The 26,806-nt window shown below is 44.0% G+C and overlaps 1 protein-coding gene across 1 annotated transcript in view; it reads left to right on the top strand.

Moving 5' to 3' along the window:
- LOC310789169 (nephrocystin-1-like) overlaps positions 1-26,806 on the top strand; it is a gene marked incomplete at its 5' end in the record, with an annotated part of 67,403 nt that overhangs the window by 22,100 nt on the left and 18,497 nt on the right. Inside the window, 9 exons of the mRNA XM_083650759.1 lie at positions 2,455-2,579; positions 4,563-4,611; positions 4,731-4,818; positions 16,971-17,065; positions 19,480-19,608; positions 21,860-21,934; positions 23,445-23,555; positions 23,684-23,766; positions 26,078-26,154. Coding sequence (XP_083506885.1) covers positions 2,455-2,579; positions 4,563-4,611; positions 4,731-4,818; positions 16,971-17,065; positions 19,480-19,608; positions 21,860-21,934; positions 23,445-23,555; positions 23,684-23,766; positions 26,078-26,154 — 832 coding nt within the window. The remainder of the gene's footprint in view (positions 1-2,454; positions 2,580-4,562; positions 4,612-4,730; positions 4,819-16,970; positions 17,066-19,479; positions 19,609-21,859; positions 21,935-23,444; positions 23,556-23,683; positions 23,767-26,077; positions 26,155-26,806) is intronic.

Raw genomic sequence — 26,806 nt, 5'->3', positions numbered from 1 at the left:
CAAACCCAAGAAACAAGTGAGCCCTATCCACACTCGCTGCCAGGGAGGGAGGCTGCTCAAACTCGCAGCAGCAGCAGCAGCAGCAGAACACTCGCTTGTGACAAACGCAGGCTGAAAGCCACCAGACACGCCCACGGAGGGAGGAGTTTGAAGGAGAGGGCGTTCAGAACTATATTGTTTAGATGTCTGATCTCTCACTGATGCCAAAAATAAATGATTAAAGTGACTGTTCTGCCTGTTTGATTGAATTTCACAAAACTGCGATTATCTCAGCTTTCACTCTCAGACGCTGAAACCATGCTGTACTCAACGGCTAATATCTACATAACTACTAACTCTACAAACTAACTCTTTTAGACAGAGAAAGCACACATTCTATTAGTACTTTTGTGAACTTTGTGTTCGCAAACTCCAAGCAGAAAATAATCCTCGGCTCTTGTAAAATGAGCCAGAATCCTCAAAAAAAACCTCTGGCAGAACCTACCTACAGTAAAAAAAAAAAGGCTGGCAGTGAATGTGTTAATAAACAAACAATATACATTTTTCTGTAGCGGATTGTAGGTTTTTCGGGTGTCAGCCGGAGTTTAGGCTGACAGTGTTGTGCACACCGGATAGTTAGTTAGGTTAAGTTAGTTGGGTTAAAGGAACACTCTGCCCATTTTCAACCAGCTTTGTATCATTAGAACACCAGTAGTATATCAGAAAACTGTAAACTGTTTTGAAGTCTGTCATTTAATTTGACAGTTATTGAGTGTTAAAGTGTGGACCAGTGACATCACTGGTCCACACTAACTCAAATTAATAACTCATTAACTCAAATCAACTCTCAATAACTGTCAAACTATTCATCATTCATCTAGTTTGACAGTTATTGAGAGTTGATTTGAGTTAATGAGTTATTAATTTGAAAATATAGAAAATATAGAAATATAGAATAGAATGCTTTAGGGTAGAATGGGTGCCATGCTTTAGAATAGTGGGGGAGGAGTGGTAAGCACTATCGCCTCACAGCTCGAAGGTTGTGGGTTCGATTCCCACCTGGGGACGAGGTGAACGCTGAAGGAATGCGTGCCCGTCCGCATGTCCTCGAGTGCCCACCGCCCGGGTGGGGTCGGCAAAAGGGCCTTTCTGTGTGGAGTTTGCATGTTCTCCCCGTGCCTCCCGGGGGTTTCCTTCATATAGGAACCCCCTTCACAAAAACATGCAATATCCTGGTTGCTAATGTGGTTCCTCCTCTGGTCGTTAAGGGCGCCTGTTTAGAGGGAGGGGAACTGGTTGGAATAGCGTGAACCTCCCACGTGCTATGTCCTACCGGTGAAGCTTCCTCTGTCAGGTGAAAAGAAGCGGCTGACTGACTGCCCATGTCTCGGAGGAAGCATGGAGCCAGTCTCGGCTCTCCCCAGATCGGCAGAGGATGGAGTAGCAACCAGGATTGAGAGATCAAATGAGCACTAATGGGGGATAAAATGGGATAAAAAATCGGGGGGGGGGGGGGGGGGGTAGAATAGTGGGGGAGGAGAGATCAGGAAAGGGAGGAGGTGGGGAGGGAGAGCAGGGAGAATGTGAGAGAGGAGAGAGCAGGATGGTGATGAGGTGGGGAGGGAATGGGAAATGTTGGGGAGGAGAGGAGGTGGGGAAGGAGCAGGGGAAGGGGGAAAGAGAAAGAGCACGGGTGGCATGCTTTAGAATAGAATGGATGCCCCATACTGTTTACAGTTGAATGTGGGCTGAGAACACATGATTTGGCCTCCATACTGTTTACAGTTGAATGTGGGCTGAGAACACATTATTTGGCCTCCATACTGTTTACAGTTGAATGTGGGCTGAGAACACATTATTTGGCCCCCATATTGTTTACAGTTGAATGTGGGCTGAGAACACATGATTTGGCCTCCATACTGTTTACAGTTGAATGTGGGCTGAGAACACATGATTTGGCCCCCATACTGTTTACAGTTGAATGTGGGCTGAGAACACATTATTTGGCCTCCATACTGTTTACAGTTGAATGTGGGCTGAGAACACATTATCTGGCCTCCATACTGTTTACAGTTGAATGTGGGCTGAGAACACATTATCTGGCCTCCATACTGTTTACAGTTGAATGTGGGCTGAGAACACATTATTTGGCCTCCATACTGTTTACAGTTGAATGTGGGCTGAGAACACATTATCTGGCCTCCATACTGTTTACAGTTGAATGTGGGCTGAGAACACATTATTTGGCCCCCATACTGTTTACAGTTGAATGTGGGCTGAGAACACATTATCTGGCCTCCATACTGTTTACAGTTGAATGTGGGCTGAGAACACATTATTTGGCCTCCATACTGTTTACAGTTGAATGTGGGCTGAGAACATTTTTGAGATTTTCAAGTGGGCCATGAGTGGGGAAAGGTTGTGAACCGCTGGCTTAGATGATTAAAACCGCTCACTGTACCCAAAACATTTCAGAGTGGTTCTGGTGTCAACAATGATGAAGATGAAGATGATGATGATGATAATGATGATGAGGAGTCAGACGAGGAAGAGGAGGAGCAGGATGGTGAAGACATGGCTGAGGACCAAGACAAACGGAGGTGAGGTTCTCCGTTTTAAAAACTGGAATCTGCTGAGATTTGGTTTGACTGTGTTGTTTCCAGAGGTTCTTAGACCAGTTTTGTCCTTCAGATTATTCTGAGTGATGCGGTCAAATTAAAGGATCCCAGGACTATATTAGTTATAAAAAATACAGCACCAACACGAGGGTCGCAGGTTCACGCCCTGTGTTGCCTTGGTCGGATGTCCATACATGCACAATTGGCCGTGTATGCGGGTGGGAAGCCGGATAAGGGTACGTGTCCTGGTTGCTGCACTAGCGCCTCCTTTGGTCATTGGGGTGGAATTAGGGGTGGGCAATATGGCAAAAATATCATATCACGATTTATTCAGGCAGGATCACGATCCACGATCTTATCACAATTCTTTTTCATATTGGTTTTTAAGACTATTTTGCAAGTTACTGAACAGTACAAGTACAACCAAACTAATTTCAGGGTTCGTACGGCCATGAGAAACCTAGACAACTCATGGAAATTTAAAATACAATTTGTTTTATAAATATTTTCATGTCGTTCATTTACGCTGAGTTTCCAATAATTCATGTGCTAAAAAATAATGTTCACAAGCATGCAAACACTCTATCTATCTATCTCTTGGTTCACTGTTATTTTGGGTTGGGCGATGGGACGAATATATTGGCTATCTGCGATTGAGTTGCGTGATTGTCATTTGTCAATTGTCAATTTGCTAATTTAATGGAGAGAGAGAGAGACTAACAGACAGAGAGAGACTGACGGACAGAGCAGAGACATGTGGCTCAGCACACACACACACACACACACACACACACACACACACACACACAGCGTTGAGCAGTGAGAGAGAGGCAGGGGGGAAGGAAAGAGAAGGTGGAGCAGAAACGCGCTCTCCTGAGAATACGAGGCAGCAGGATGAGGGCAGATTAGGAGCAATGCGTCCTCGCATTTAAAATAACTGACAAATTCCGACTGAAGCAAATGAAACTCAAACTATCACAAAGAGCAGCCGAGATTCAGACACTTTTTGCGCGATGAGTTCCGCTCTATCTGCCTGTTTGTCTCTCTGCCAGTGCCCGCATGTCTGTTTAGTGTGCGTGTGTGTGTGGCATGTCATTTTTAACGCTGTTCATAACCAGCAGAGCGTGTGTTTACTTAGGCTATCGTCCGGCTCCGTCCCCAAATTAATTTTCACCGTCCCTGACGCTATTTTTAACGTCCCCGGGATGACGGGAGGTTCTTCGTGTCAAGGCAAGCCCTGGTTAAGTGTGTGTGTGTGTGTGTGTGTGTCTCTCTCAAACTAACTGCCCCTCCGTGTTGTCGTCCTGCTTTGCAAAGTGAAAAGGGGGAGGGGAGGAAAACTTTGGAAGCATCTTTCAGACATAGAAATGCAACAGATAGAATGTGCACTGCATGTAGTGCGATTCTAACGATCTGTCTGGAAAGGCAGATCGTGGAGCCATTCTGATCGTGAACGATCTAAGATCTTCATATGGCCCACCCCTAATACACATAAGAAACACACAGGATCTACTGTCGTGCCCCGTGTTGCCTTGGTCGGATGTCCATACATGCACAATTGGCCGTGTCTGCGGGTGGGAAGCCGGATATGGGTACGTGTCCTGGTTGCTGCACTAGCGCCTCCTTTGGTCGTTGGGGTGGAATAGCATGATCCCTCCATTTGCTACATCCTGCCGGTGAAACACCTCGCTGTCCGGTGTAAAGAAGCAGCTAGCGACTGCACATGTATCAGAGGAAGCATGTACTAGTCTACAACTTGCCCCAGGTCAGCAGAGGAGGTGCAGCAACGACGGGGACAACTTAGACAGGTGGAATTGGCCGAGTACAACTGGGGAGAAAACTGGGAGGAAACAAAAAGTGATCAAAATACGGAATTAATTTAGATTGAAATTGATGATGATGTTGTTTTAATGATGCTTTCTCTGAATAATGTCAGTGCTTCCATTCCTCTCTGCTCTCTAACAGCACTGCTTCCCATTCCAACTGGTCTACTGTCAGGAAGGCTCTGACTGAGGTGAGACGCTCTCCACGCACCAAGTGTTCTGCACTGCATTGAGAATTCTTATTGTTTTCACTGTGTGTGTGTGTGTGTGTGTGTGTGTGTGTGTGTGTGTGTGTGATTGTGATGGACAGATTGATACGACTGATGTGCTCTCTGCCATGGGTGCGATCCCTTCAGGATTCAGACCATCAACTCTTAATAAACTGCTGGAGGAAGAAGGTTAGTACACACACACACACACACACACACACACACACACACACACACACACACACACACACACACACACACACACACACACACACACACACACACACACACACACTTCAAGGAGGACTAACCCCTAAAACAATTTTTTTTCAGCTTTCAACTGTATTATGGCTTTTGAGGTGGTGTGTGAAGGAAAAATCTCTACATTTGAGACTAAACTGTTAGAATTCTACCTGGTACACTGTGTCATTTTCAGGCAGTGAGAGTGCCCTCTAGGGGTTCAAACCTCCTTTTTTTGGGGCCTCCAAAATCGGCGATTTGATTCAGCGTTACGTCACGGTGAACCCCCCCTTTTCCAGATACATCCATCTGCATCTCGCCCCGCCCACCGTGTACGTTCTCCCGCCGGAAGTGTACGTGTACAGAGCACAGACCTACTCCTTCAAAAAATAAAAGACTTGATATTTTTCTTTTCAAATCGGCGTAGGTATTATGATATTCTATGCTTGTGTGCATTAGTGTCTTTAGGATGATTGAATGTTTGCATGATTCATGCCCGATGTTGACAGACAATTCCCCCCAACATTGATCACATTCCCGGGGTTGATCTGGCTAGTTAATCGGCTAGCTATGCTACTAGCTAACGTTAGCTAGCAACTCGTCCATCCTGTTCCTACCCACGCTAGTATTTTTTTTTAACCTTTATTTATACAGGGGGAGTCTCACTGAGAGCAATGCTCTCTTTTTCAGGAGTGCCCTGTTCACATTCACACACACATTCATACCTGGAAGCTGACCAGTACAACCAGAGTCTATCCTGCCGGTCCCGGGGATTGAACCGACGACCTTCCGGTCACAAGCTCGCTTCTCTAACCATTGGGCCACCACTGCCCGCCACTGCCCGTATGAGCTCCACGGTCGGCCTCTGAGACCCAGGACAGCCCCCTCACGCCACCCACCTTCCATGAATCTGCCCAACTGCTTACCCACTATTAGCACCCCTCCCCAGGCTACGCACAGACCCCCGCCCCGCCAGGACCTTGTCCTCCAGGGACCTACGTTACCCACTGGCTGGACCTTGCTGGCCCAGTGGCCCACACTTAAGCACCGCTCCCGGGGTACAGACAGCCAGCCGTCCCCCGGGAGCTATCAAACGTTAGCTTGCGTGCTAACATCAGTGTTTGGCCGCTGCAGTGCTCGCCTGCCTCGCTCGCACTGACTGCTTTTATTTTTGAAGGAGTAGGTCTAGAAAGTATCCGGTCTGTACGCGTACAGACCGGAAGTGTACGTATACAGACTGGAAGTGTACACATACAGACTAGAAGTTAGGGGTGTCACGGTACATGTATTCGTCCCGTGAGTTTACGGTACATGCCTCACGGTACGTCGTTTCACGGTATGTGAAACGACACGACGAATACGTCAAATCCAGAAGCACCTAAACGCTGTTTGAACGGCATTGAATTGAATTGAATTAAACGCCACAGAAGAAGACACACCAAAACAACACAAGGGCCATAGAAATCCGCGTTCACAGAATGGGACGTTTTGTGGCGATAAGCTGTTTTGCAAATTCTGTCAACATCAAGCCAACGAGGTAAGCTTGCCAATGTAACGTTACGTAGCCGCGACAAAGTCCTTTATAGCTGCGCGTTGCGGCTAAACGTTACATAACACTGACAAAGCTGTTAACTTGTAAACAAGCAACTTACATCGCGTGGGATGAGTGATGCGGTCAAGCAGACTCAACCAGACATCTGCGGATGCAGACAAGCAAGGAAGAGCGACTCCTTGTCATGTTCCAATAATCCATTAGATGACCGAACGTAATCATATTATGCTAAACAAAACTCACATCCAATAACGTTAAGGCGCTGACAGGGTTCTTTCCCGTACTTACTGGGAAAGTGAAACCCACCCCGTTGTCTGTCAGACAGTGGGGGTATCTTTCAACAGGGTTTAGAAGTTTTTCTTCTTCTGCCGTTTTATTCTTCTTCTACTTAACATGTAGGTATTTTGACGTTGACTAAAGAAATACTGCCGCCTAGTGGCCGCTTTTCGATAGGATTCCAAATTAGTGCTTACATCAAACGCAAATGCTACATAAAACAAATACAACAGGGGGAGGGGTTGGTGGGAGTATTAGGCTACTCCACACATGCGCTCTGTTTACAAACTTGTGTACAATAAAGATTTAAAGTGGGGGGAAATGCCTTTGCCCTGTCAAACAGCTGGAATACAGACATCTGAGAGGGAGGCGCACCCCACACTTTGAAAATCACTGCTCTAGAGTAAAACCTTTTTGTGTGGATTGCCTAGATCTTATTAAATAGTGGACATTTATTCATTCCCACATATTAGACACTATTTCTGATGGTAAAAATAGCGTAAAAAGCAGAATTCAGACATATTCAAAGGGAAAAAAACAGAATTTGGGATTTGTTGTTTTTTTCCCCCGTTTTCGTACCGTGCCGTATTCGTACCGAACCGTGACCCCAAAACCGAGGTACGTACCGAACCGTGACTTTTGTGTACCGTGACACCCCTACTGGAAGTGTACACATACAGACTGGAAGTGTACACATACAGACTGGAAGTGTACACATACAGACTGGAAGTGTACACATACAGACTGGAAGTGTACACATACAGACTGGAAGTGTACACATACAGACTGGAAGTGTACACATACAGACTGGAAGTGTACACATACAGACCGGAAGTGTACACATACAGACTGGAAGTGTACACATACAGACTGGAAGTGTACACATACAGACTGGAAGTGTACACATACAGACCGGAAGTGTACACATACAGACTGGAAGCGTACACATACAGACTGGAAGTGTACACATACAGACTGGAAGTGTATGCCATAACATCAAATGCAAATAGGAAATTGTTCTTCTTGAAGCGCCTCAGGCGTTTTTCTGTCTCCACTGATGACCTTCTAACCATATACCTTGGATATGTACGACCTTTACTGGAGTATGCTGCCCCCATCTGGAATGCTGGCATCACACAAGCTCTTTCATCCCAATTGGAGCGGGTACAGAAGAGGGCCTGTCGCATCATCCTCGGCCCCAACTATGACCACTACTCAACCGCCCTGTTAAAGCTAGGGCTCACTGACCTGGCTTCCCGACGTGAGCAGATCTGTCTGTCATTTGCCCAAAACCTCCAAACCTCCCAATTCGCCAACTGGCTACCCCCAACACGTCTGCAGATCTCTGGCCGTATAACCCGGAACTGTCATAAACTGAACAATCCCCTCACAAAAACACGCCGCCATCAGAACTCTCCCATACCATATCTGACTAGACTCCTGAACCAACATATTATCCCATAACATGTCCTGTTGATTTAGTTTGCTCTTGTCTATGCCTGAAGTCCCATTTTAGTTATGTGCTGTTTTGAATTTTTAACTTGTGTCGATGTCTGCTTTTTAACCTGTAAATTGGTAATTAATTCAGCCTACGGACTGCTATATGCCAATAAAGTACTACTACTACTAAGTGTACGTATACAGACCGGAAGTGTACGTATACCATGGACAGTACAATATATGGACCAACTGAGCTATATGTTTTTGACACGGCAAAATTAAGCTCACTTCCCGATATTGTTTGATTTCGTTTGATTGGATGAATGGATTTTCCTGTTGCATTGTGGGAAATCTGTTCAAACCTGGAGCCGGGAAAACAGGAAAGGGCGTGAGCGTGGACGGGACTCGGGGGAGGGTTTCCTCCGCCACGGCATCCATCTTGTTCATGTTATTTTCCCTGCTAGCCGTTAGCTTGGCTAACAAATGTTGCTAACGTTAGTTGCTATTGCTAGCCTTGCTCCATTGCTGTCACAGTGAATACAATAGCCCGAAGAAAAACCAGAGTATTATTTCCTCCAGACCTCGCGCGGCGTCACCAGCCTGCCGCTTGCATCTTCCACAAAATCGAGGTAATCTTATTTTCTAACGTAACGCTAATTGCATAGCATGACATTAACGCTAGCTACATGTCCATTTGTCATTACAGGAGGACGTTAGACTAGAGTAGCATAAGTTAACGTTATACAACGTTAAACAGTATTGCATGCTGCACAGATTCGGACGTAGACAGAAAACAAACGCAGTTCTGTTTACCTAGGTTACCTCTTTGAGATGAGGCAGACTCAAAGCATACTCATATGATCTACCAGCTATAGCGTTATCTAGCTAACGTTAGATGAGGGGGAACAAGCTGGGGGTTCAACTCCTCTGGATAGTTTATCCACCTCTGCATTTACAGTATTTACCAATCGCACGTAGTGTTGGGTAAGCAAACGTTAACGTTATACAGTGATTAACAGTGTCTAATTCGTTTCTTCCAGGGGTAGCTGCTGTCCAGTACCAGATGGGACACACAACAGAGGATCATGATTTGTGAAGATCAAAGCTATAATATTCTGTTCTCCTGAGATTAACGCTAAACTATACACGTTACTGCTGATCAGTTGTTTCAACATAGGAAATTGCAATAACACACAAGCCAAATGCTGACATGAGAGATTTGCTTTGAACAATTGTAGCTAGTATCTGCCAGTGACCGGAGAATATTGTTATATTTGCTTGTTTTAATGCTTTTGTCAATAAACATTGTCAACAAAGATAGCCTTGTTGTATATTATCATGTATAAGATTGTTGATGTCGAGTGAACACAAACCGAAGATTGGACCAGAGGACAGGACGACGGAGAAACTTAACCGACCAGCAGTCTGAGTCTGCTTCAATCAACGAATGCTTTAATATTGAAATGAAATATGGTGATATCTGGTGGTCTGAAATTACTCTCTCTAGCTAGGCTAACTGGCTCATATTATGTCATATTATTGTAACGTCTGAATCAGCGTTTCATAACAGCCTTACAGCCTGGATGACGTTAGCTAATGCTACCCATCCTTCCATTGGTGTTACACGTTATATTTTTAACTGAGCTTTGCGGAATTACCTCAACACAATTGTGTATCAGCTTTAAATGTCCAATATATACAGTGTTACACAAACGACCAGCAGCATTCAAATGTGCAAAAACGTTATATTTATTGAAATGTGGTGATCATGTCACAAGTCACATTACATAACAACTGGCTCATATTATGTCATATTATTGTAACGTCGGAATCAGCGTTTCATAACAGCCTTACGTTTATAGCCTGGATGACGTTAGCTAATGCTACCCATCCTTCCATTGGTGTTACACGTTATATTTTTAACTGAGCTTTGCGGAATTACCTCAACACAATTGTGTATCAGCTTTAAATGTCCAATATATACAGCGTTACACAAACGACCAGCAGCATTCAAATGTGCAAAAACGTTATATTTATTGAAATGTGGTGATCATGTCACAAGTCACATTACATAACGATATAGCGTTAGGTGTTCTTTTGATCAACAGACCTCGGGGGCTCTATACTGTTGCTACGTTGCTAGCTAGCTAGCCGCAGATCAGCTCTGAAGCCCCAACTTCAGAGCTGCCCGTCCACTAAAACCCGATTTTGATATAGCGTTTTAGGTGTTCTTTTGATCAACATACCTCATCACGGGGATCTATACTGTTACATGTGTCTACTAACATCATTAAAATATCATAAGGGTAACGCTGTTTCTGTTATTTTACTTTTAATATCTGGCTACGTTGCTAGCTAGCTAGCTAGCCTGCCTTGGCAACGGTTACACCCTGCCTTTTCGAAACCCCCCCATTCCGAAGATCGACCTCCATTCTTCGTAATGGAGGGGGTTCCCATTTTTTTTAAAGGCACCGCTATTCCGAATGGGGACATCCTCTCCATTTCGAAACCCCCCCACTCCGAAATTGATTTTCAAGTCCATATTTCTCCGAGTTTCCTGCATCAAACACTGCAGCCAGCTCTCCAGCCGCAATCGATTCGGAAATAAGCTGCAGCCAATTACAAAAGCTTGAAATTAACGTTCAACTCATTGTTTTTTATTGAAAATATGCATATGCATGTTAGACCATCGGGAATGGGGAAGCTAAATTTCCTCAGATTTTCATAAAACAAAATCAGTTCAACCCGACTGGCATTCACAAATAAGAACGTCCTCATCTTGCTAATATATGACTGAATGAACCTTATTCAACTGTGAGCATTTGACTCAAAGTTACAATTATTTTTTTTCAAACACCTTTCACGGTAGCCTATGAATGTGGGCGTGTGTAACAGCTCACCTTTAGATGTGTAGAAAACATAATTTATGATTAGATCCTGTCGGCGTGTCAGGAGATATAAATAATCAGTTGAATATGCTGCTGTGGAACAGATCCTTGCGCTCTCCGATTACGCATTTGACAAACTTAACAAACTGTGTGGCAAGACAACATAAATGAACAATGTTTAGTGATTGTAGAGATATCTCTGTGCACCGTGACCTGCAGAAAACTGCGAGCCAGGAATGCGCAAGACCACACCTGGTATTTAGACCAGCAGAGTGGAAAGTCTTCACTAGGTCGTTTTCCAGAAAACAGGCAGAATATGTTAATTGAGTGTTCTATCTATAATCCTTCCCTTTGTCCACACAGCTCCCCTGAAAACAGCTAGGCTAAATAACATAAGGCATATGTTTAAGCTATTTATTTTTATTTTTATTGAAAAGTTAAGTAGACTATAGCCTACATTATATTAACTCTATAATAAATTAGACTCACGTGCATGGGGGCAACACCTATAAACACAATGAATTTCCTACCGTTTTAGGCCTATACATATTATCAGATGAAATGAATTAGAATAAACACTCTGAAAATAAATAAATAAATAATCATATTGCGACTGCATGGTGCATATAGATTGGCAGCCAACATCCGCATGTTTCCAATTCCTCTCTTCAATTCTTGATGGATTTAATTCGTTTAAATTGCCATAATCTCGAGATTGAGGCTAACTAACACAATACGCTATTTCTTACCTTTTTCTTCCATAAAAGCAAATGTTATTGCCATGTTGTTGTGAGGTGACGAGAGGCGCACTGTGCATCTGCACTTCCTAATTGCAAATTCATTCATTCGTCACGTAGCCTATAGGCTAGCCTACACATCACAAAATAATATTCGCTTATTTAATAGATGGAGATGTGTGAACATTTAATTCTAGCATTTCAATAGGCCTATATATCAAAATTGTGCTGGTGATGGGCAGATGCAGGCTTTCATCTCGCTGTGCACTGCGTGTTGGACATCAAAGGAGTTATAGTTTATAGGCTAACACTTGCCGGCACTCCTTTCATCAATTGATATGCGGGCCTATAGAGTGGCATAATCAAGGCCCAAAATCGAATTAAAACTAATTTAAAATGAACAATGCTTGCTGGCTCACGTGGAGCTACCTGCCGACTCAAATCCAAGTGTCTCTCCAACTTGCAATGCGCGAAAAAGCAGTGAAAACCCATGCGTAATATGAACATACATAACAAAGTGCCGACCCATCAAATAGGTAAGCTAATGTAGACATGGCTGTCTGACCCGTGCCCCCTGAAACGATGGAGGATTCAACCTTTCAAATATGAATTTTAAATAGGCTATAGGCCTACCGATAATCATATAGCCTACTGTAAATATGGCTGGCAGCTATAAATAAAAAAAGGTAGGTTAGTTTTTGTGTGTGCCTTATTTAGCCTATTTTATGTTTAAGAGAAATATAGCCATTGTTAACGAGATGTCCATTATTTCAAAATGCCGTGATGTCTGCATCAAATAGCCTGACATTGCAGAAACAACACACAACTTGATTTAAAAACGAAAATTAGTTTGTTCTGATTTTATTACAAATATTCCAACACTTTATTTTAACTTCTGTGTTGACATATTAACAGTATCATCTGAGAAAGGTTTGTCGGCAGTGCACTCATCTCAACAAGCCATGCGCTTGGCCTGCAGTGAGCATTGTCGCGTTTTGATCTGCTGGTTATAAGCGTGGTTGACACAGCCGAATTTAACGCGACGGCAATCCGGAAATTAGGCTATAGGCAACAAAATAAATTGATTAAGAATTGAGGAGCAGAGGCCTATTCATATTACACAGGCTAGGATTGTGCATTGCAAGTTGGAGACACACTTGGATATGGAGTCGGCAGGCAGCTCCACACAGGTGCGCAGCAAGATGAAAGCCTGTATCTGCCCGTCAGCACAATTTTGATATAGGCCTCTATTGAATGGCTAGAATTCCTCATATAGACCTATAGCTCACTTTGCAACATGGGAATAATATTTGCTTTTATGGAAGAAAAATGTAAGTATAGCCTACGAAAGCACTTGGTGTTTGAGACCACATGTGATCATAGCCTACTTACCATTCCTTAAGTGGCAAATCAACTCCTCTCCTTAATAACGGCAATAAGAATAATTTATGCTGTATGCACGGGCGGCGGATGCGTTTGGACACACCTGAATCCAAATGTCTTCATATTGCACAACGCACGGCCCGACGTTTGCATTTGGTTGTACAAGATCATCTGTGAATGATCAATCTCAAGATTATGGCAATTTAAAGGCCGGCTTTACCGTGGGGAATATGAATATATATTAATTCTTAAAAAATCTTAAATTTCGAATCCGTTGAAATTTTTGAAATTGCTTGTTCACAGCCAGAGAAAAAAAAAAAAAAAAGCCTCCAAATTGCAAGGCGGACTTGGCCCAGATGACGCGAAACGCGTCACCTGGCCCAATTTTTTTTTTTTATTATTATTATTATTTTTTTTTATTTTTTTTTTCTCTGGCTGTGAACAAGCAATTTCAAAAATTTCAACGGATTCGAAATTTAAGATTTTTTAAGAATTAATATATATTCATATTCCCCACGGTAAAGCCGGCCTTTAAGTTAAATACACATGGCATTGCATCAATATACAGTAGTTGCAACACTTCAGAAACTCAGGATATAGCCTACCACTGACTGAGTCGGAGAATGGGATATGTACAGTAGTAGGCTACACTGTGGGCGGTGCTCTCCTAACTTGTTTTGATTTTTCAGTTTGTTGGCAGCCTGGAGGTGGGGGTGGCTTCCCTGGGTGTCTGGGGCTGGCAAAGGGGCTCTTAGCCTGGGTATGGTGGCTGGCCTGGGTGTCTCTAGGCCCAGTCATAGACTTTTAGCCTCTCTGGTCTTAAGACATGTTAACTTGTGCCCCTGGGAATCCAAATAGACCAGCCTGTCTGGTCTTTGGAGATATTGCTCCAGGGGCAATGATACATTTCAATTGTATTCTCGTTACAGTATTTCAACTTTATTCACGAAATTTCGACTTTATTCTCAACATTTCGACTTTATTCTTGAAATGGAAACTATTTTTTTCCCCTCCTGTCATTGGAAAAAAAAATCCCTCTTTAATTTTTATTTTTCAACATGCATGGCCCTAAAACTCCATCGTAGTCACAATCAATTTGATGTAGTTTTTATTCAATCAGAAATACATATTATCTATTAAAATAGTCACACTGTAAAAAAAAAAAAAAAAGTCCGTGGCAGCCGACATCTAAATAAAGGCTATTTCTCACCAATGTCTGTGATCCACAGCTGATTTTAGGATGTATCCAACGTTCACAATCACATTCCTGTATCTGAATGCAGCAGGCTCGTGTTTGCTGCTATAGCGAAATTATATGAAGTGACATAAAAAAACGAGTTGAAACGTTTATTTCAAGCTGCAGGAATGCAGGAAACTCGGAGAAATATGGACTTGAAAATCAATTTCGGAGTGGGGGGGTTTCGGAGTGGGGGGGTTAAATCAATTTCAATTTCGGAGTGGGGGGGTTTCGGAATGGGGGTGTTTCTGAGTGGGGGGGTGTCGGAATGGTGGTGTTTCGGAATGGAAGGCGGTCCCCCTTGGCAACTGGTTGGAATCATCTGGTTTCCTGTGGCTGGTGTCAAAGAAAATCCCGCCCCCAAAGTTATAATTTTTATCGGCTCTTTTACGCGAAATGGGACCATAATTTAGAAAACGGAGCCCAGGAGAGCATGAAAAAGACTTGAAATTGTTTATTCAGACCATAAGCTCATTCGGAAAATGTTTATTTAAGACACAGAACGAGAGAGAAGTCGGCTCATTTTTACATTGGAGCCAATGTACGTGTCGTCACTTCCGGACCTGACGTGCGCCCCCCTGCGGACTTTTCGAATTAATGGAATTCCAGAACTGGCTTCATACATTCCCTAGTTCACTTGCCCACTGACGTATACAGACCGGACGTGTACGTATACAGACCGGAAGTGTACACATACAGACTGGAAGTGTACACATACAGACTGGAAGTGTACACATACAGACTGGAAGTGTACACATACAGACCGGAAGTGTACGCATACAGACCGGAAGTGTACACATACAGACTGGAAGTGTACACATACAGACCGGAAGTGTACGCATACAGACTGGAAGTGTACACATACAGACTGGAAGTGTACACATACAGACTGGAAGTGTACACATACAGACTGGAAGTGTACACATACAGACTGGAAGTGTACACATACAGACTGGAAGTGTACACATACAGACTGGAAGTGTACACATACAGACTGGAAGTGTACACATACAGACTGGAAGTGTACACATACAGACTGGAAGTGTACGCGTACAGACCGGATACTTTCTAGACCTACTCCTTCAAAAATAAAAGCAGTGCGAGCGAGGCAGGCGAGCACTGCAGCAGCCAAACACTGATGTTAGCTATAGCTAGATAGCAAAGTCCGTAAAGTGTGAGCCACTGAGCCAGCAAGGTCCAGCAAGTTGGTAACGTAGGTCGCTGGAGGACAAGGTCCTGGCGGGGCGGGGGTCTGTGTGTAGCCTGGGGAGGAGGGGTGCTTAATACTGGGTATGCGGTTGGGCAGCTTCATGGAAGGTGGGTGCCTCCCGGAGGTGGTCTCCCCTGGAGAAGGGGCCTCTAAGTCGGGGTAGAAGCGGGCTGGAGGGTGGGTGGGGTGAGGGGGCTGTCCTGGGTCTCAGAGGCTGACCATGGAGCTCATAGCGGGGGTAGTTGCTGGCTAGCTAGTAGCATAGCTAGCCAATTAACCAGCGAGATCAACGAAAAGGTCATGAATCATACAAATATTCAATCATCCGAAAGTCTAATGCACACAAGCATAATAGAATATCATATACCTACAGAACGCTGAGTTAAAAAGAAAAATATCCAGGCTTTTATTTTTGAAGGAGTCTAGAAACGTACTCTGGTCTGTACGTGTACACATCCAGCGTGTCTGAGAATGTACACGGTGGGCGGGGTGATGGTGCTCCAGCGCTGCAGATGGATGATACTGCCCCTTTCCCCACTCATGTGATCATTAGCTAACACCAGAGCCATATAATAGAAGAGTTGCAACATCTCGTCTAGGATAATTGTTGCTTTTGTTTTTGTTGTGTGTGTGTGTGTGTGTGTGTGTGTGTGTGTGTGTGTGTGTGTGTATGTATGTATGTATGTATGTATACACTGTAGCCTATGTATGTATGTATGGATGTGGCTGGATGTATGGATGTGGATGTATCTATGCATGTGTATTGAGTACTTTATTGGTGTACTTTTTTTAACTTTTTAATTGTACTGTAACTGATGTGTTTGACCACAGGAAGAATAGTGGCTGCTGAGGCAGTGACTAATGGGGATCTGAAATAAACTATAAACAATAAGTGCGCCTGCAGTCAATTTGCATTGGAACAAACTAGCAGGTGGAATCTGCTGCCTTTTTTCTTTTTCTTTTTATCAAGCAGCATGCCGTTAACTGGTCAAATGTAGTTGATGTTATATAGGGTTGTCACGATACTAGAATTTCAGCTTTGATATCAATACCCAAGAAAATATCGATACTTGATACCATTTTCAATACCACAGCGAAAAAATTACAACACATTAAGAGGCATTTCTTTTTTTATTATTACAACATGAGAATCTTTTTTTTTATGAATTTGTGCAAAATAAACCTTGCTGTAAAAGACCATTTATAATTGAGAGAAGGGATGAGGAAGCGCTGCGTGGGTCCTTGGTCAAATCACTGAAACAGGTGCTCTTTGGTGTGGGTGCAGAGAAGCATGAGTAAAAGTTCAAGTGGGATCCTTGACCATCAGAGACCATCATTTGTTTTGTTTTACTAACTGATATAAACATTTCTTCTGTAGGGCTGACGTACAGAGGAAGTCATTACCTTCAGCCTGAGCTCAGCCAATCACAGCTCTCCTTTAGAGACCTCTTCCTGGACCCAGACACTGGCAAGGTGAGACAGTGTGTTTGTCTGTATGGCTGCTTTCACACATGTCTGGAATTCAGGAGTTATCTAGAGGTCATCCGTATGGCGGTCTATGTGTGGACAGATTTTCGTGGCTCACGCGCGCTCCCGCGAGCCTCCTCCTAGACGGAGGGAAGTGTACCCCCAGCCGTAGTCGCAGGAGCGGATTGTCTGGTTGCGTTCATGCACACAGCGTTTGTTTACACAGCGTTTGTGAAGATTCAATGGCAGAACCGCAAATTCCAAGTAGCGTCAAGTCAGGCAGAATAAAACGAAAACTTCCGGGTATAACCTTCGCAATAATGGCAATTAAATAAAGTAAATGCACGTGTAATGTTTTTTTGTGTGTGTTTCGAAAGATACAGAACAGAGATAAACTGGAAGAATATCTGCTCCCTTCGAAAAGTCCATTTTAACCCGTAGTGAGTCGACCATTCTGATTTTTTGTTACTAAGTAATACAACATTTATTTTATTTTGAAGGTAAAAACGTCTAGCTTCCTGTATTCTGTATAATTCTAGTAGGTTTGATGCATTTTAGGACTGAACATAGCAAAGACCTGTTTTGTTTGTAGTGCTTGCGACTCGAGGAAATCGATGCATCTGGGCGTGAGTTGTAGGGTTGTTTAATTAATTACTAACGTTATGCGCAAACAAGTATATGCCGTGAACGTTAGGCAGTTATCGCCCATTATGTATTTTTAGTTTTCACAACTCCCCATTGTGTGGTCATGCCCAAATTCCCCCACCCCCGCCCCTGCCCCCGCCCCCTCTCTACTTTACAAACTCTGCGGAGGTGCTACTCATGTGAGAATGCAACATGCCTCATGTGTGAAAGGGTACACTTCACGTATCATCCGGGGCAGGCTCAGTGGGGAGCAACCCTCACCTGATCCGGAGTTCATGTGTGAAAGTAGCTTATGTGTGCAATCTGGGTACCTCAGAGTAGGCCTTTTTCACAGCAGCCATTTTGTGTCTAAAAGGCAGGAAGTAACACAGGTGCACCAAGACTTCCTCTGAGAGAATTGAGTTGGAGTTGATTGATCGATACTTTTTGTAGGTGTTTTAGGTCGACGTCATTGTGGCTCATCTCTATAAACAGATAACTGCATTTGAGACATTGTCAGACTGGAAACAACGATGGAAGTGGAAGTGTTGGTGCAGACGTCCGCTCTACATCGGAAAGCCAAAGTATCAGCCGTCTGTCTCAGAGTCTTATTAGTCATCAGCCTGAGAGAATTGGTATTTGTTTGTCTGTGTGTTTTAATGGACCAGGGAAAAGCCTCTTAGCCTGGTAAACCAGCCGGTCACGTCAACTCACATTTCAGAGAACGGGGAAACCATCTTTTCCGCCGAGAAACCCTGCTGATGTAAACTCCTGTACTTGTTTAATTGTTGTTATTGTTGAATGTTGACATTACTACTCGAGGTGGACAGGCACGAAGGCAGCCATTACTGTTTTTCCAGCAGCGTTCCTGATTGGCCGGTTACGATATCAACTACGAGGCTGGACGCTGATTGGCTCGTACGCTTTGCAGTTTCTGCAGAAAGCCCTCGCAGGGCTTGAGGCCAGACGGTCTGGTAGAACGAAATTTCAGTTTACCAGGCTAAAAGCCTCTAGTCATTAATTAATGCTTCTGTTTCCTCTCCTCTTCTGTCCTCTGCACTCCTCTCAACTCTCCTCTCTCCTCACCCCTCTCCTCTCCTTTCCTTTCCTCTCCTCCTATCCCTCCTCCCCTCTCCTCTCTTCCCTTCTCATCTCTTCTCCTCTCTTCCCTTCTCCTCTCTTCTCCTCTCCTCTCTTCCCTTCTCCTCTACTCTCCTCTCTTCTCTCTCCTCTCCTCTCCTCTCCTCTCTCCTCTCCTCTCCTCTCCTCTCCTCTCTTCCCTTCTCCTCTCCTCTCCTCGCCTCTCTTCTCCTCTCTTCTCCTCTCCTCTCTTCCCTTCCCTTCTCCTCTCCTCTCTTCTCCTCTCCTCTCTTCCCTTCTTCTCTCCTCTGTTCTCTTCTCCTCTCCTCTCCTCTGTTATCCTCTCTTCTCCTCTCCTCTCCTCTCTTCTCTTCTCCTCACCCCTCTCCTCTCCTTTCCTCTCCTCTCCTCCTATCCCCTCCTCCCCTCACCTCTCTTCCCTTCTCATCTCTTCTCCTCTCCTCTCTTCTCCTCTCCTCTCTTCCCTTTTCCTCTCCTCTCTTCTCCTCTCTTCTCTTCTCCTCTCTCCTCTCCTCTCCTCTCTCCTCTCCTCTCCTCTCCTCTCCTCTCTTCCCTTCTCCTCTCCTCTCCTCGCCTCTCTTCTCCTCTCCTCTCTTCCCTTCTCCTCTCCTCTCCTCTCTTCTACTCTCCTCTCTTCCCTTCTCCTCTCCTCTGTTCTCTTCTCCTCTCCTCTCCTCCTCTCTCCTCTCCTGTAGGTTCGTTCTCGTCAGGTCAGGACGAGTGTTTGTTTCACCCTGTGGAGCTGCAGGAGGATTCCCACTCCTGGTGTTGGAGTTCAGGTCCTCAGCAGACACATTCGCCTCTGTGCCTTCGATGGAACTCAGGTGGGGCTAAAGTGTGAATTCTGCTAGACATAATAATAATCATAATAATAATAATAATAATAATCATCATTATCATAATAATAATTCATTTAATTTATAAAGCACTTTTCAGTGACCCAAAGACGCTGACACAGTATGAGTACATAGAAAACAAGATGACAACAGGCAACAGATACAAGTAACAATTAACACATCGATCAGGGATCTATGGAAACAGAGGGGAGGGAGGGAGAGTGTGGGAGGGACAGGGGCCAGACGGAAGAGAGGGAGGTGGGGAAAAATAATTGACATATGAACTGTCGCATGGAAATGAGAGACACGGAATCCTGACGAGAAAACGTTTTGAGCTTTTATAATCCGTGCGGTTTTCTACTTGCAGAAGTGACCGTTATTTTTGAAAACTCCACTTTGCCGCCCAGCCGCGTAGTTAGAAGATTTGGGATGTGCACGGCCAGGTGAAAACTTACCACACAGAAGCCTCCCGAAGGGACGTGTCTGATGCTGTGACATCACTTGGCCGCACGGACAATCGTGGAGATAAATGTACGCTTTAGTCTGTCATGAAGCCATTTCCTTACCCAGGTCCCTGCAAAGTAAAGTTGGCTGAATCAGAGCTGCAATTATTAATTGATGAATCGATTCGTCAATCGACAAAAAATGAATCGCTAACGATTTTCATAATCGATTAATCGTTCAGACATTTTACGATTTTTTTTCAACTAAGATTCTCTCGTTCCAGCTTCTTAAATGTGAATATTCTCTGGTGTCTTTAGTCTTCTATGACAGTAAACTGAATATAAACTTGAAAGAAAACACTTTAGGTCCAAAAACCAAAGTAGGCCACTGGAGCACACGGATCCTTTTATAAAACTTTTTTATTGAAAGACTAACGTTTCGACACCATGCGTCTTCATCAGAGTTGCAGAACAATGAGCATTTTTTTTCATATTTATTACCTCCCTCCAATCAGAGCCAATCCAGTCCAGGCTGGAGAGGGAGGGAGGTGAGAACAAGCTTGATTGACAGAAATGATAATTCATTTACGAGTTATATTCTACAGGAATCACAATACATTTTCAATAAAGACAAATTTACAGTTATATGTAAATAACAGTAGGCTAATCACAATAATAATAAAACCCCCATAAATGCCATCAACAAAGTAACATTTTATTCTAGGGATGGGAGAGGGATAGGGAGTGATGGGAGGGACCAATATGTGCAGGACAGCGGGGTTTCCACCTGGAGTTAAAAGGAGGAGAAACATGTCAGTCAGTGTAAGCTCCAATTAACAATGCACAAATAAAAGTTAATTAAGGTCTACAACAATAAAAAACCTACCCATCATAACTTGAGAAACATGAGAAAACAACCACCAATTCTTAATTCATTAAAACATAATTAGAAAAAATAGACAAATATAAGCCTCATTTTTTAAAAGAAAAAGCAAAAGAAATGGGCATTACTTTATATACCAATATGAAACTATAGGAAACAGGTGGGGTTTAATTCCTCATTTAAACCTAAAGGTTCAACTGTGTTCAGTTGTGTGATTGAAACGATTATTTGAATAGTCACTTTTGGGCTCTTTTGTGATGTTTTTTTTTTTTTTTTGTAGACTAAATGATTAATCGATTAATTGAAACAGTAATTAATTGATAATAATCATTAGTCGCAGGCAGGCCTACATTTTTATTATGGCTCCGGCAGCGTTAGCCGAGCCGGAGGCATTATGGTTTCAGGTTGCCCGTCTGTACGTCCCTCCAATGTTCCTTAACACGATATCTCAGGACGCCTTGACGGAATTTCATCAAATTTGGCTCAAACGTCCACTTTGAATCAAGGATGAACTGATTACCTTTTGGTGGTCAAAGGTTGAAGTTGAAGGTCACTGTCTCTGTCACGAATGCCATTTTTGAGCTTGTTAACGCGATATCTCAGAATGAATTTAATCACATTTGCCTCAAACATCACTTTAACTCAAGGATGAACTGATTACATATTGGTCCTCAAAGGTCAAGGTCACTGTGAACTCACGAACGCCATTTTCGAGCTCGTTAACGCCATAGCTCAGTAACGCCTTGACGGAATTTCTTCACATTTGACTCAAAAGTCCAAGTCTGGACAGACATGGATGTCGACTGCTCACTTGTTTGGCGGAGGCATATATCTGCGGTGCGGTCATTCTAGTTCTAGCTGATGTTGTTTGGACGTTCTGTCTGACAGGGAAGGGACTGTGTTTGTGTTGCAGGTGTTGAGTAACATCCACACGGTGAGGGCGACCTACAGCTCCAAGAGCCCCAAGACCTGGAGCTTCTCTCCCAGGGTATGAAGAGGCAGGAGTCCACACAAATGCTTCTTTTTTTGTTATCTTTTTTTTTTTTTTCCAAAGAAGAAAAGTAACAGACATCGCAATGACAGACACAAAGAATCATATAATCCCACCTAGAAGCAAATAAAAATAAATAAAAAGAAGTTCATCCCTCCCTCCCTCCCTCCCACCCACCCATGTGGCGTCCAATGCCCTCCCCTCCCGCCCCACGTTAGTTCTATATAACAGTACAATAATCATCAATGTATGATTAATTAGGGATGCACAGGGAAACATCCCTGCCGATACGACGGAACAATGATGCCCCAATTACGCCCACATGTTCCATGGTTGACTAGCTATTCGATGCCAGTAATCCCCGGTGTGAGGGTGTGCACGCCAGCATGACTTACTTAACCTAGGTTCACACAAAATCAGGCACGACACGCGCCAATTCTGCACCAGGAGAAACCCGATGCTCCCCGAAATCAGGCAGAAAAACTAAATTAATACATAAATAAATAAAAAGATGTAGGATACATCGGTATCGGCAGTCGGGCATGAGAGCAGGAAGCATCTGCAAATTGGATGTCGACAGAAAATCCCACACTGCAATAAAACCAAAATCATTGAAGTACAAAGTATTACCAAACTTGAGGATGTTCAAGCCAGCAGCTGTTGAGCAACAGAAGCCCTTCTGTTGACCACACGATCATCTCAGACCACACTGCTCTCTTCCTTTACCTCAGGTGACAGAGACTTCTGTTGACCACACCATCATCTCAGTCCACACTGCTCTCTTCCTTTACCTCAGGTGACAGAGACTTCTGTTGACCACACGATCATCTCAGTCCATACTGCTCTCTTCCTTTACCTCAGGTGACAGAGACTTCTGTTGACCACACGATCATCTCAGTCCACACTGCTCTCTTCCTTTACCTCAGGTGACAGAGACTTCTGTTGACCACACCATCATCTCAGTCCACACTGCTCTCTTCCTTTACCTCAGGTGACAGAGACTTCTGTTGACCACACGATCATCTCAGTCCATACTGCTCTCTTCCTTTACCTCAGGTGACAGAGACTTCTGTTGACCACACCATCATCTCAGTCCACACTGCTCTCTTTCTTTACCTCAGGTGACAGAGACTGCACTCAAACCCAATATAAAACCCTGCTTACAGTAACCCTAAGTATCATGCTGTGGTTTGAATGTGTTGATCTCATCTACGAAAGACACATGGAAGTATGTTGGCACCAAAGGTTGCCAGCGAAAAATGTGTGGCCACTATTTGGGGAACCCTGCCATAAAAGTATGGAAGTTGGATACCCAGCCCTGTTCATGACTTCACATTTATCTGACTGATGATACCTCCTACAGTGTACATGCCATGATGACCGTCCCATAAGTGAAAGCAGACTTAAGTGTGTGTGTGTGTGTGTGTGTGTGTGTGTGTGTGTGTGTGTGTGTGTGTGTGTTTGTGTGTGCGTGCGTGCGCTCGTGTGTGTGTGTGTGTGTGTCCAGATGACCGGTGTCCTGCCCACCCTCCTAGACGGAGACTGTTTTCTGCGCTGCAGCTCTAACTCGCCTGACCTGGGAATCCTCTTTGAACTGGGAGTTACCTTTATACGGAATGTAAGGCTTACACACACACACACACACACACACACACACAGGCGCGCACACAGAAAAGCTGAATTTGTCCATCTGACTTGTGTGTGTATGGGAAGCGCTGGTGTGTGATGAGCTGTGTGTGTTTTTAGTCGACAGGAGAGAGAGGAGACCTGAGCTGTGGCTGGGCCTTCCTCAAACTGACCGACGACACCGGAAATCCACTCCCCGCTAGGTACACACACACACACACACACACACACGCACGCACGCGCACACACACACACACACACACACACACACACACACGCACACGCACATTTTAAATATTTATTTATGTCCACATAAATACAAGTATGCAAAGGACATAAACCGTAATAGTGCAGTCAAATGCTGGGAGTCAGTCAGTTACATGAGTGCCCAGATGGCAACCACAATAATGCATACACATAAGAAACACACAGGATGATAACATGGCAGGTTGATATATACAGTTATACTGTAATGCAAGATAGAGGTCAGTATCCACTTCACAAAAAGCAGCTCCTCCTCCATATTGAGCGGCTGCCGATAATAGCAGAACAATATCTCGCTAACTGCTTGGCCCTTCTCTTTGGGAGACCAGCCATCTGAAAGCCTCTCATAACCAGCTTATGGACATGACCTAGGCTACCAATTATGAAAACTACAAGTTTACACCTGTAGCCCAGCTGTGAAATGGTCTGTTCTAGCTGTTGAGACACACGCACGCACGCACGCACACACACACACACACACACACATGCACCATATTTGTTCATTCATATATTTTACTTGATTATTGTTGGTTGCATTTAATACAACCTCTTTGCATTGCTCTAAATTATATAATCTTTTTTTCTTTGCTGTATCCTATTTCTATTTGGTGCTGCACTGACCCTGTTGACGTAGTAAAGTTGCATCTGATCTGATCTGATCTGATCTACTCTGTGTGTATATGACCTATGATCTGATCTGATCTACTCTGTGTGTATATGACCTATGATCTGATCTGATCTACTCTGTGTGTATATTATATGACCTATGATCAGATCCCCCCCCTATTTTTTGTATCCCATTTTTATCCCCCATTAGTGCTAATTTAAATGTATTTATCCTGGTTGCTGCTCCACCCTCTGCCGATCTGGGGAGAGCCGAAACTGGCTTCATGCTTCCTCCGAGACATGGGCAGTTAGCCAGCCGCTTCTTTTCACCTGACAGGGGATCCTTCACCGGTAGGACATAGCACGTGGGATGATCACGCTATTCCAACCAGTTCCCCTCCCTCCGAACAGGTGCCCCGAGTGATCAGAGGAGGCACCACATCAGCAACCAGGATATTGCATGTTTTGCTGAGGGGTTCCTATATGAAGGAAACCCCCAGGGGGCACGGCGTGAACATGCAAACTCCACACAGAAAGGCCCTTTTGACAACCCCACCCGGGCGGTGGGCACTCGAGGACATGCAGACAGGCACGCACTCCTTCAGTGCTCACAGCATCCCAGGTGGGAATCGAACCCAGGATGTTCTAGCTGTGAGGTGACAGCGCTACCACTGCGCCACCGTGCCGCCCTTATGATCTGATCTGATCTACTGTGTGTGTAGGACCTATTATCTGATCTGATCTACTCTCTGTGTGTAGGACCTATGATCTGATCTGATCTACTCTGTCTGTGTAGGACCTATGATCTGATCTGATCTACTCTGTGTGTGTAGGACCTATGATCTGATCTGATCTGATCTACTCTCTGTGTGTAGGACCTATGATCTGATCTACTCTCTGTGTGTATGACCTATGATCTGATCTGATCTGATCTACTCTCTGTGTGTAGGACATATGATCTGATCTGATCTACTCTCTGTGTGTAGGACCTATGATCTGATCTGATCTACTCTCTGTGTGTAGGACCTATGATCTGATCTGATCTACTCTCTGTGTGTAGGACCTATGATCTGATCTGATCTACTCTGTGTGTGTAGGACCTATGATCTGATCTGATCTACTCTGTGTGTGTAGGACCTATGATCTGATCTGATCTACTCTCTGTGTAGGACCTATGATCTGATCTGATCTACTCTCTGTGTGTAGGGCCTATGATCTGATCTGATCTACTCTGTGTGTAGGACCTATGATCTGATCTGATCTACTCTGTGTGTGTAGGACCTATGAGCTGATCTGATCTACTCTCTGTGTGTAGGACCTATGATCTGATCTGATCTACTCTGTGTGTAGGACCTATGATCTGATCTGATCTACTCTGTGTGTGTAGGACCTATGATCTGATCTGATCTACTCTCTGTGTGTATGACCTATGATCTGATCTGATCTACTCTCTGTGTGTAGGACCTATGATCTGATCTGATCTACTCTGTGTGTAGGACCTATGATCTGATCTGATCTACCCTGTGTGTGTAGGACCTATGATCTGATCTGATCTACTCTCTGTGTGTATGACCTATGATCTGATCTGATCTACTCTCTGTGTGTAGGACCTATGATCTGATCTGATCTACTCTCTGTGTGTAGGACCTATGAGCTGCCAGTGAATGGTGGCACTCCCTATGAGAAAGACGTAGCGATGGAGGCTTCAGTAACCAGAGGAGGTAAGAAGGAGCAGCAGAGCTCATCATTCTTTAGTTTAGTTTATTGGACAGTTGATATAATACATGACAAATTACGTTACACATCATAAAAATGTCAATATAGCACAAAAAGTCGCAGACTTATTTCCGTTGTGGTCCTTATACACAAACATTATCATCATTACCTACAAGTACAATAATACACAGACTTTGTTGTGAACAGTTTCATGTAGGAACTATTTTCTTTTCATGTAGGAACTATAGCTAGCAGCTAGCGGGTGTAGTTCGGCCAAAAGAACATAGTTCCTCCATGAAACTGCTCATAACAAGGTATGTGGATTATCTTGAGTAACCGGGTCATGATTTCTGGAAAGAGACATTGCTGTTGAGTTTTTCAAATGTATTTCTTTGACACTTTGAGCAGCACACGCCAAGTGCCATGCCATCCAGTTCCATTGTATTGAAGAGAAGGCAGAAACTCTGCAGCCGATATCTCCAAAACTCAAGCAAATAACACAAAATGATATATAGAGGGATAAATAGCACTACAGGAGAGAGGGAATATGTGTTTTGGATTTTAGGGTGAGCTGTTGCTTTAATGCACTGAAGATGAATCATCACAGACTCCACCAATAGTATGAAATGGTAACTCTTCCCGTCTCCTAAATGGGCG

The sequence above is a fragment of the Poromitra crassiceps genome (assembly GCF_964638095.1).
Source record: "Poromitra crassiceps genome assembly, chromosome: 14".
NCBI classification, from domain to species: domain Eukaryota; kingdom Metazoa; phylum Chordata; class Actinopteri; order Beryciformes; family Melamphaidae; genus Poromitra; species Poromitra crassiceps.
The sequence above is the reverse complement of the archived record's forward strand: the minus strand, read 5'-3'. Positions and strand labels throughout refer to the sequence as shown.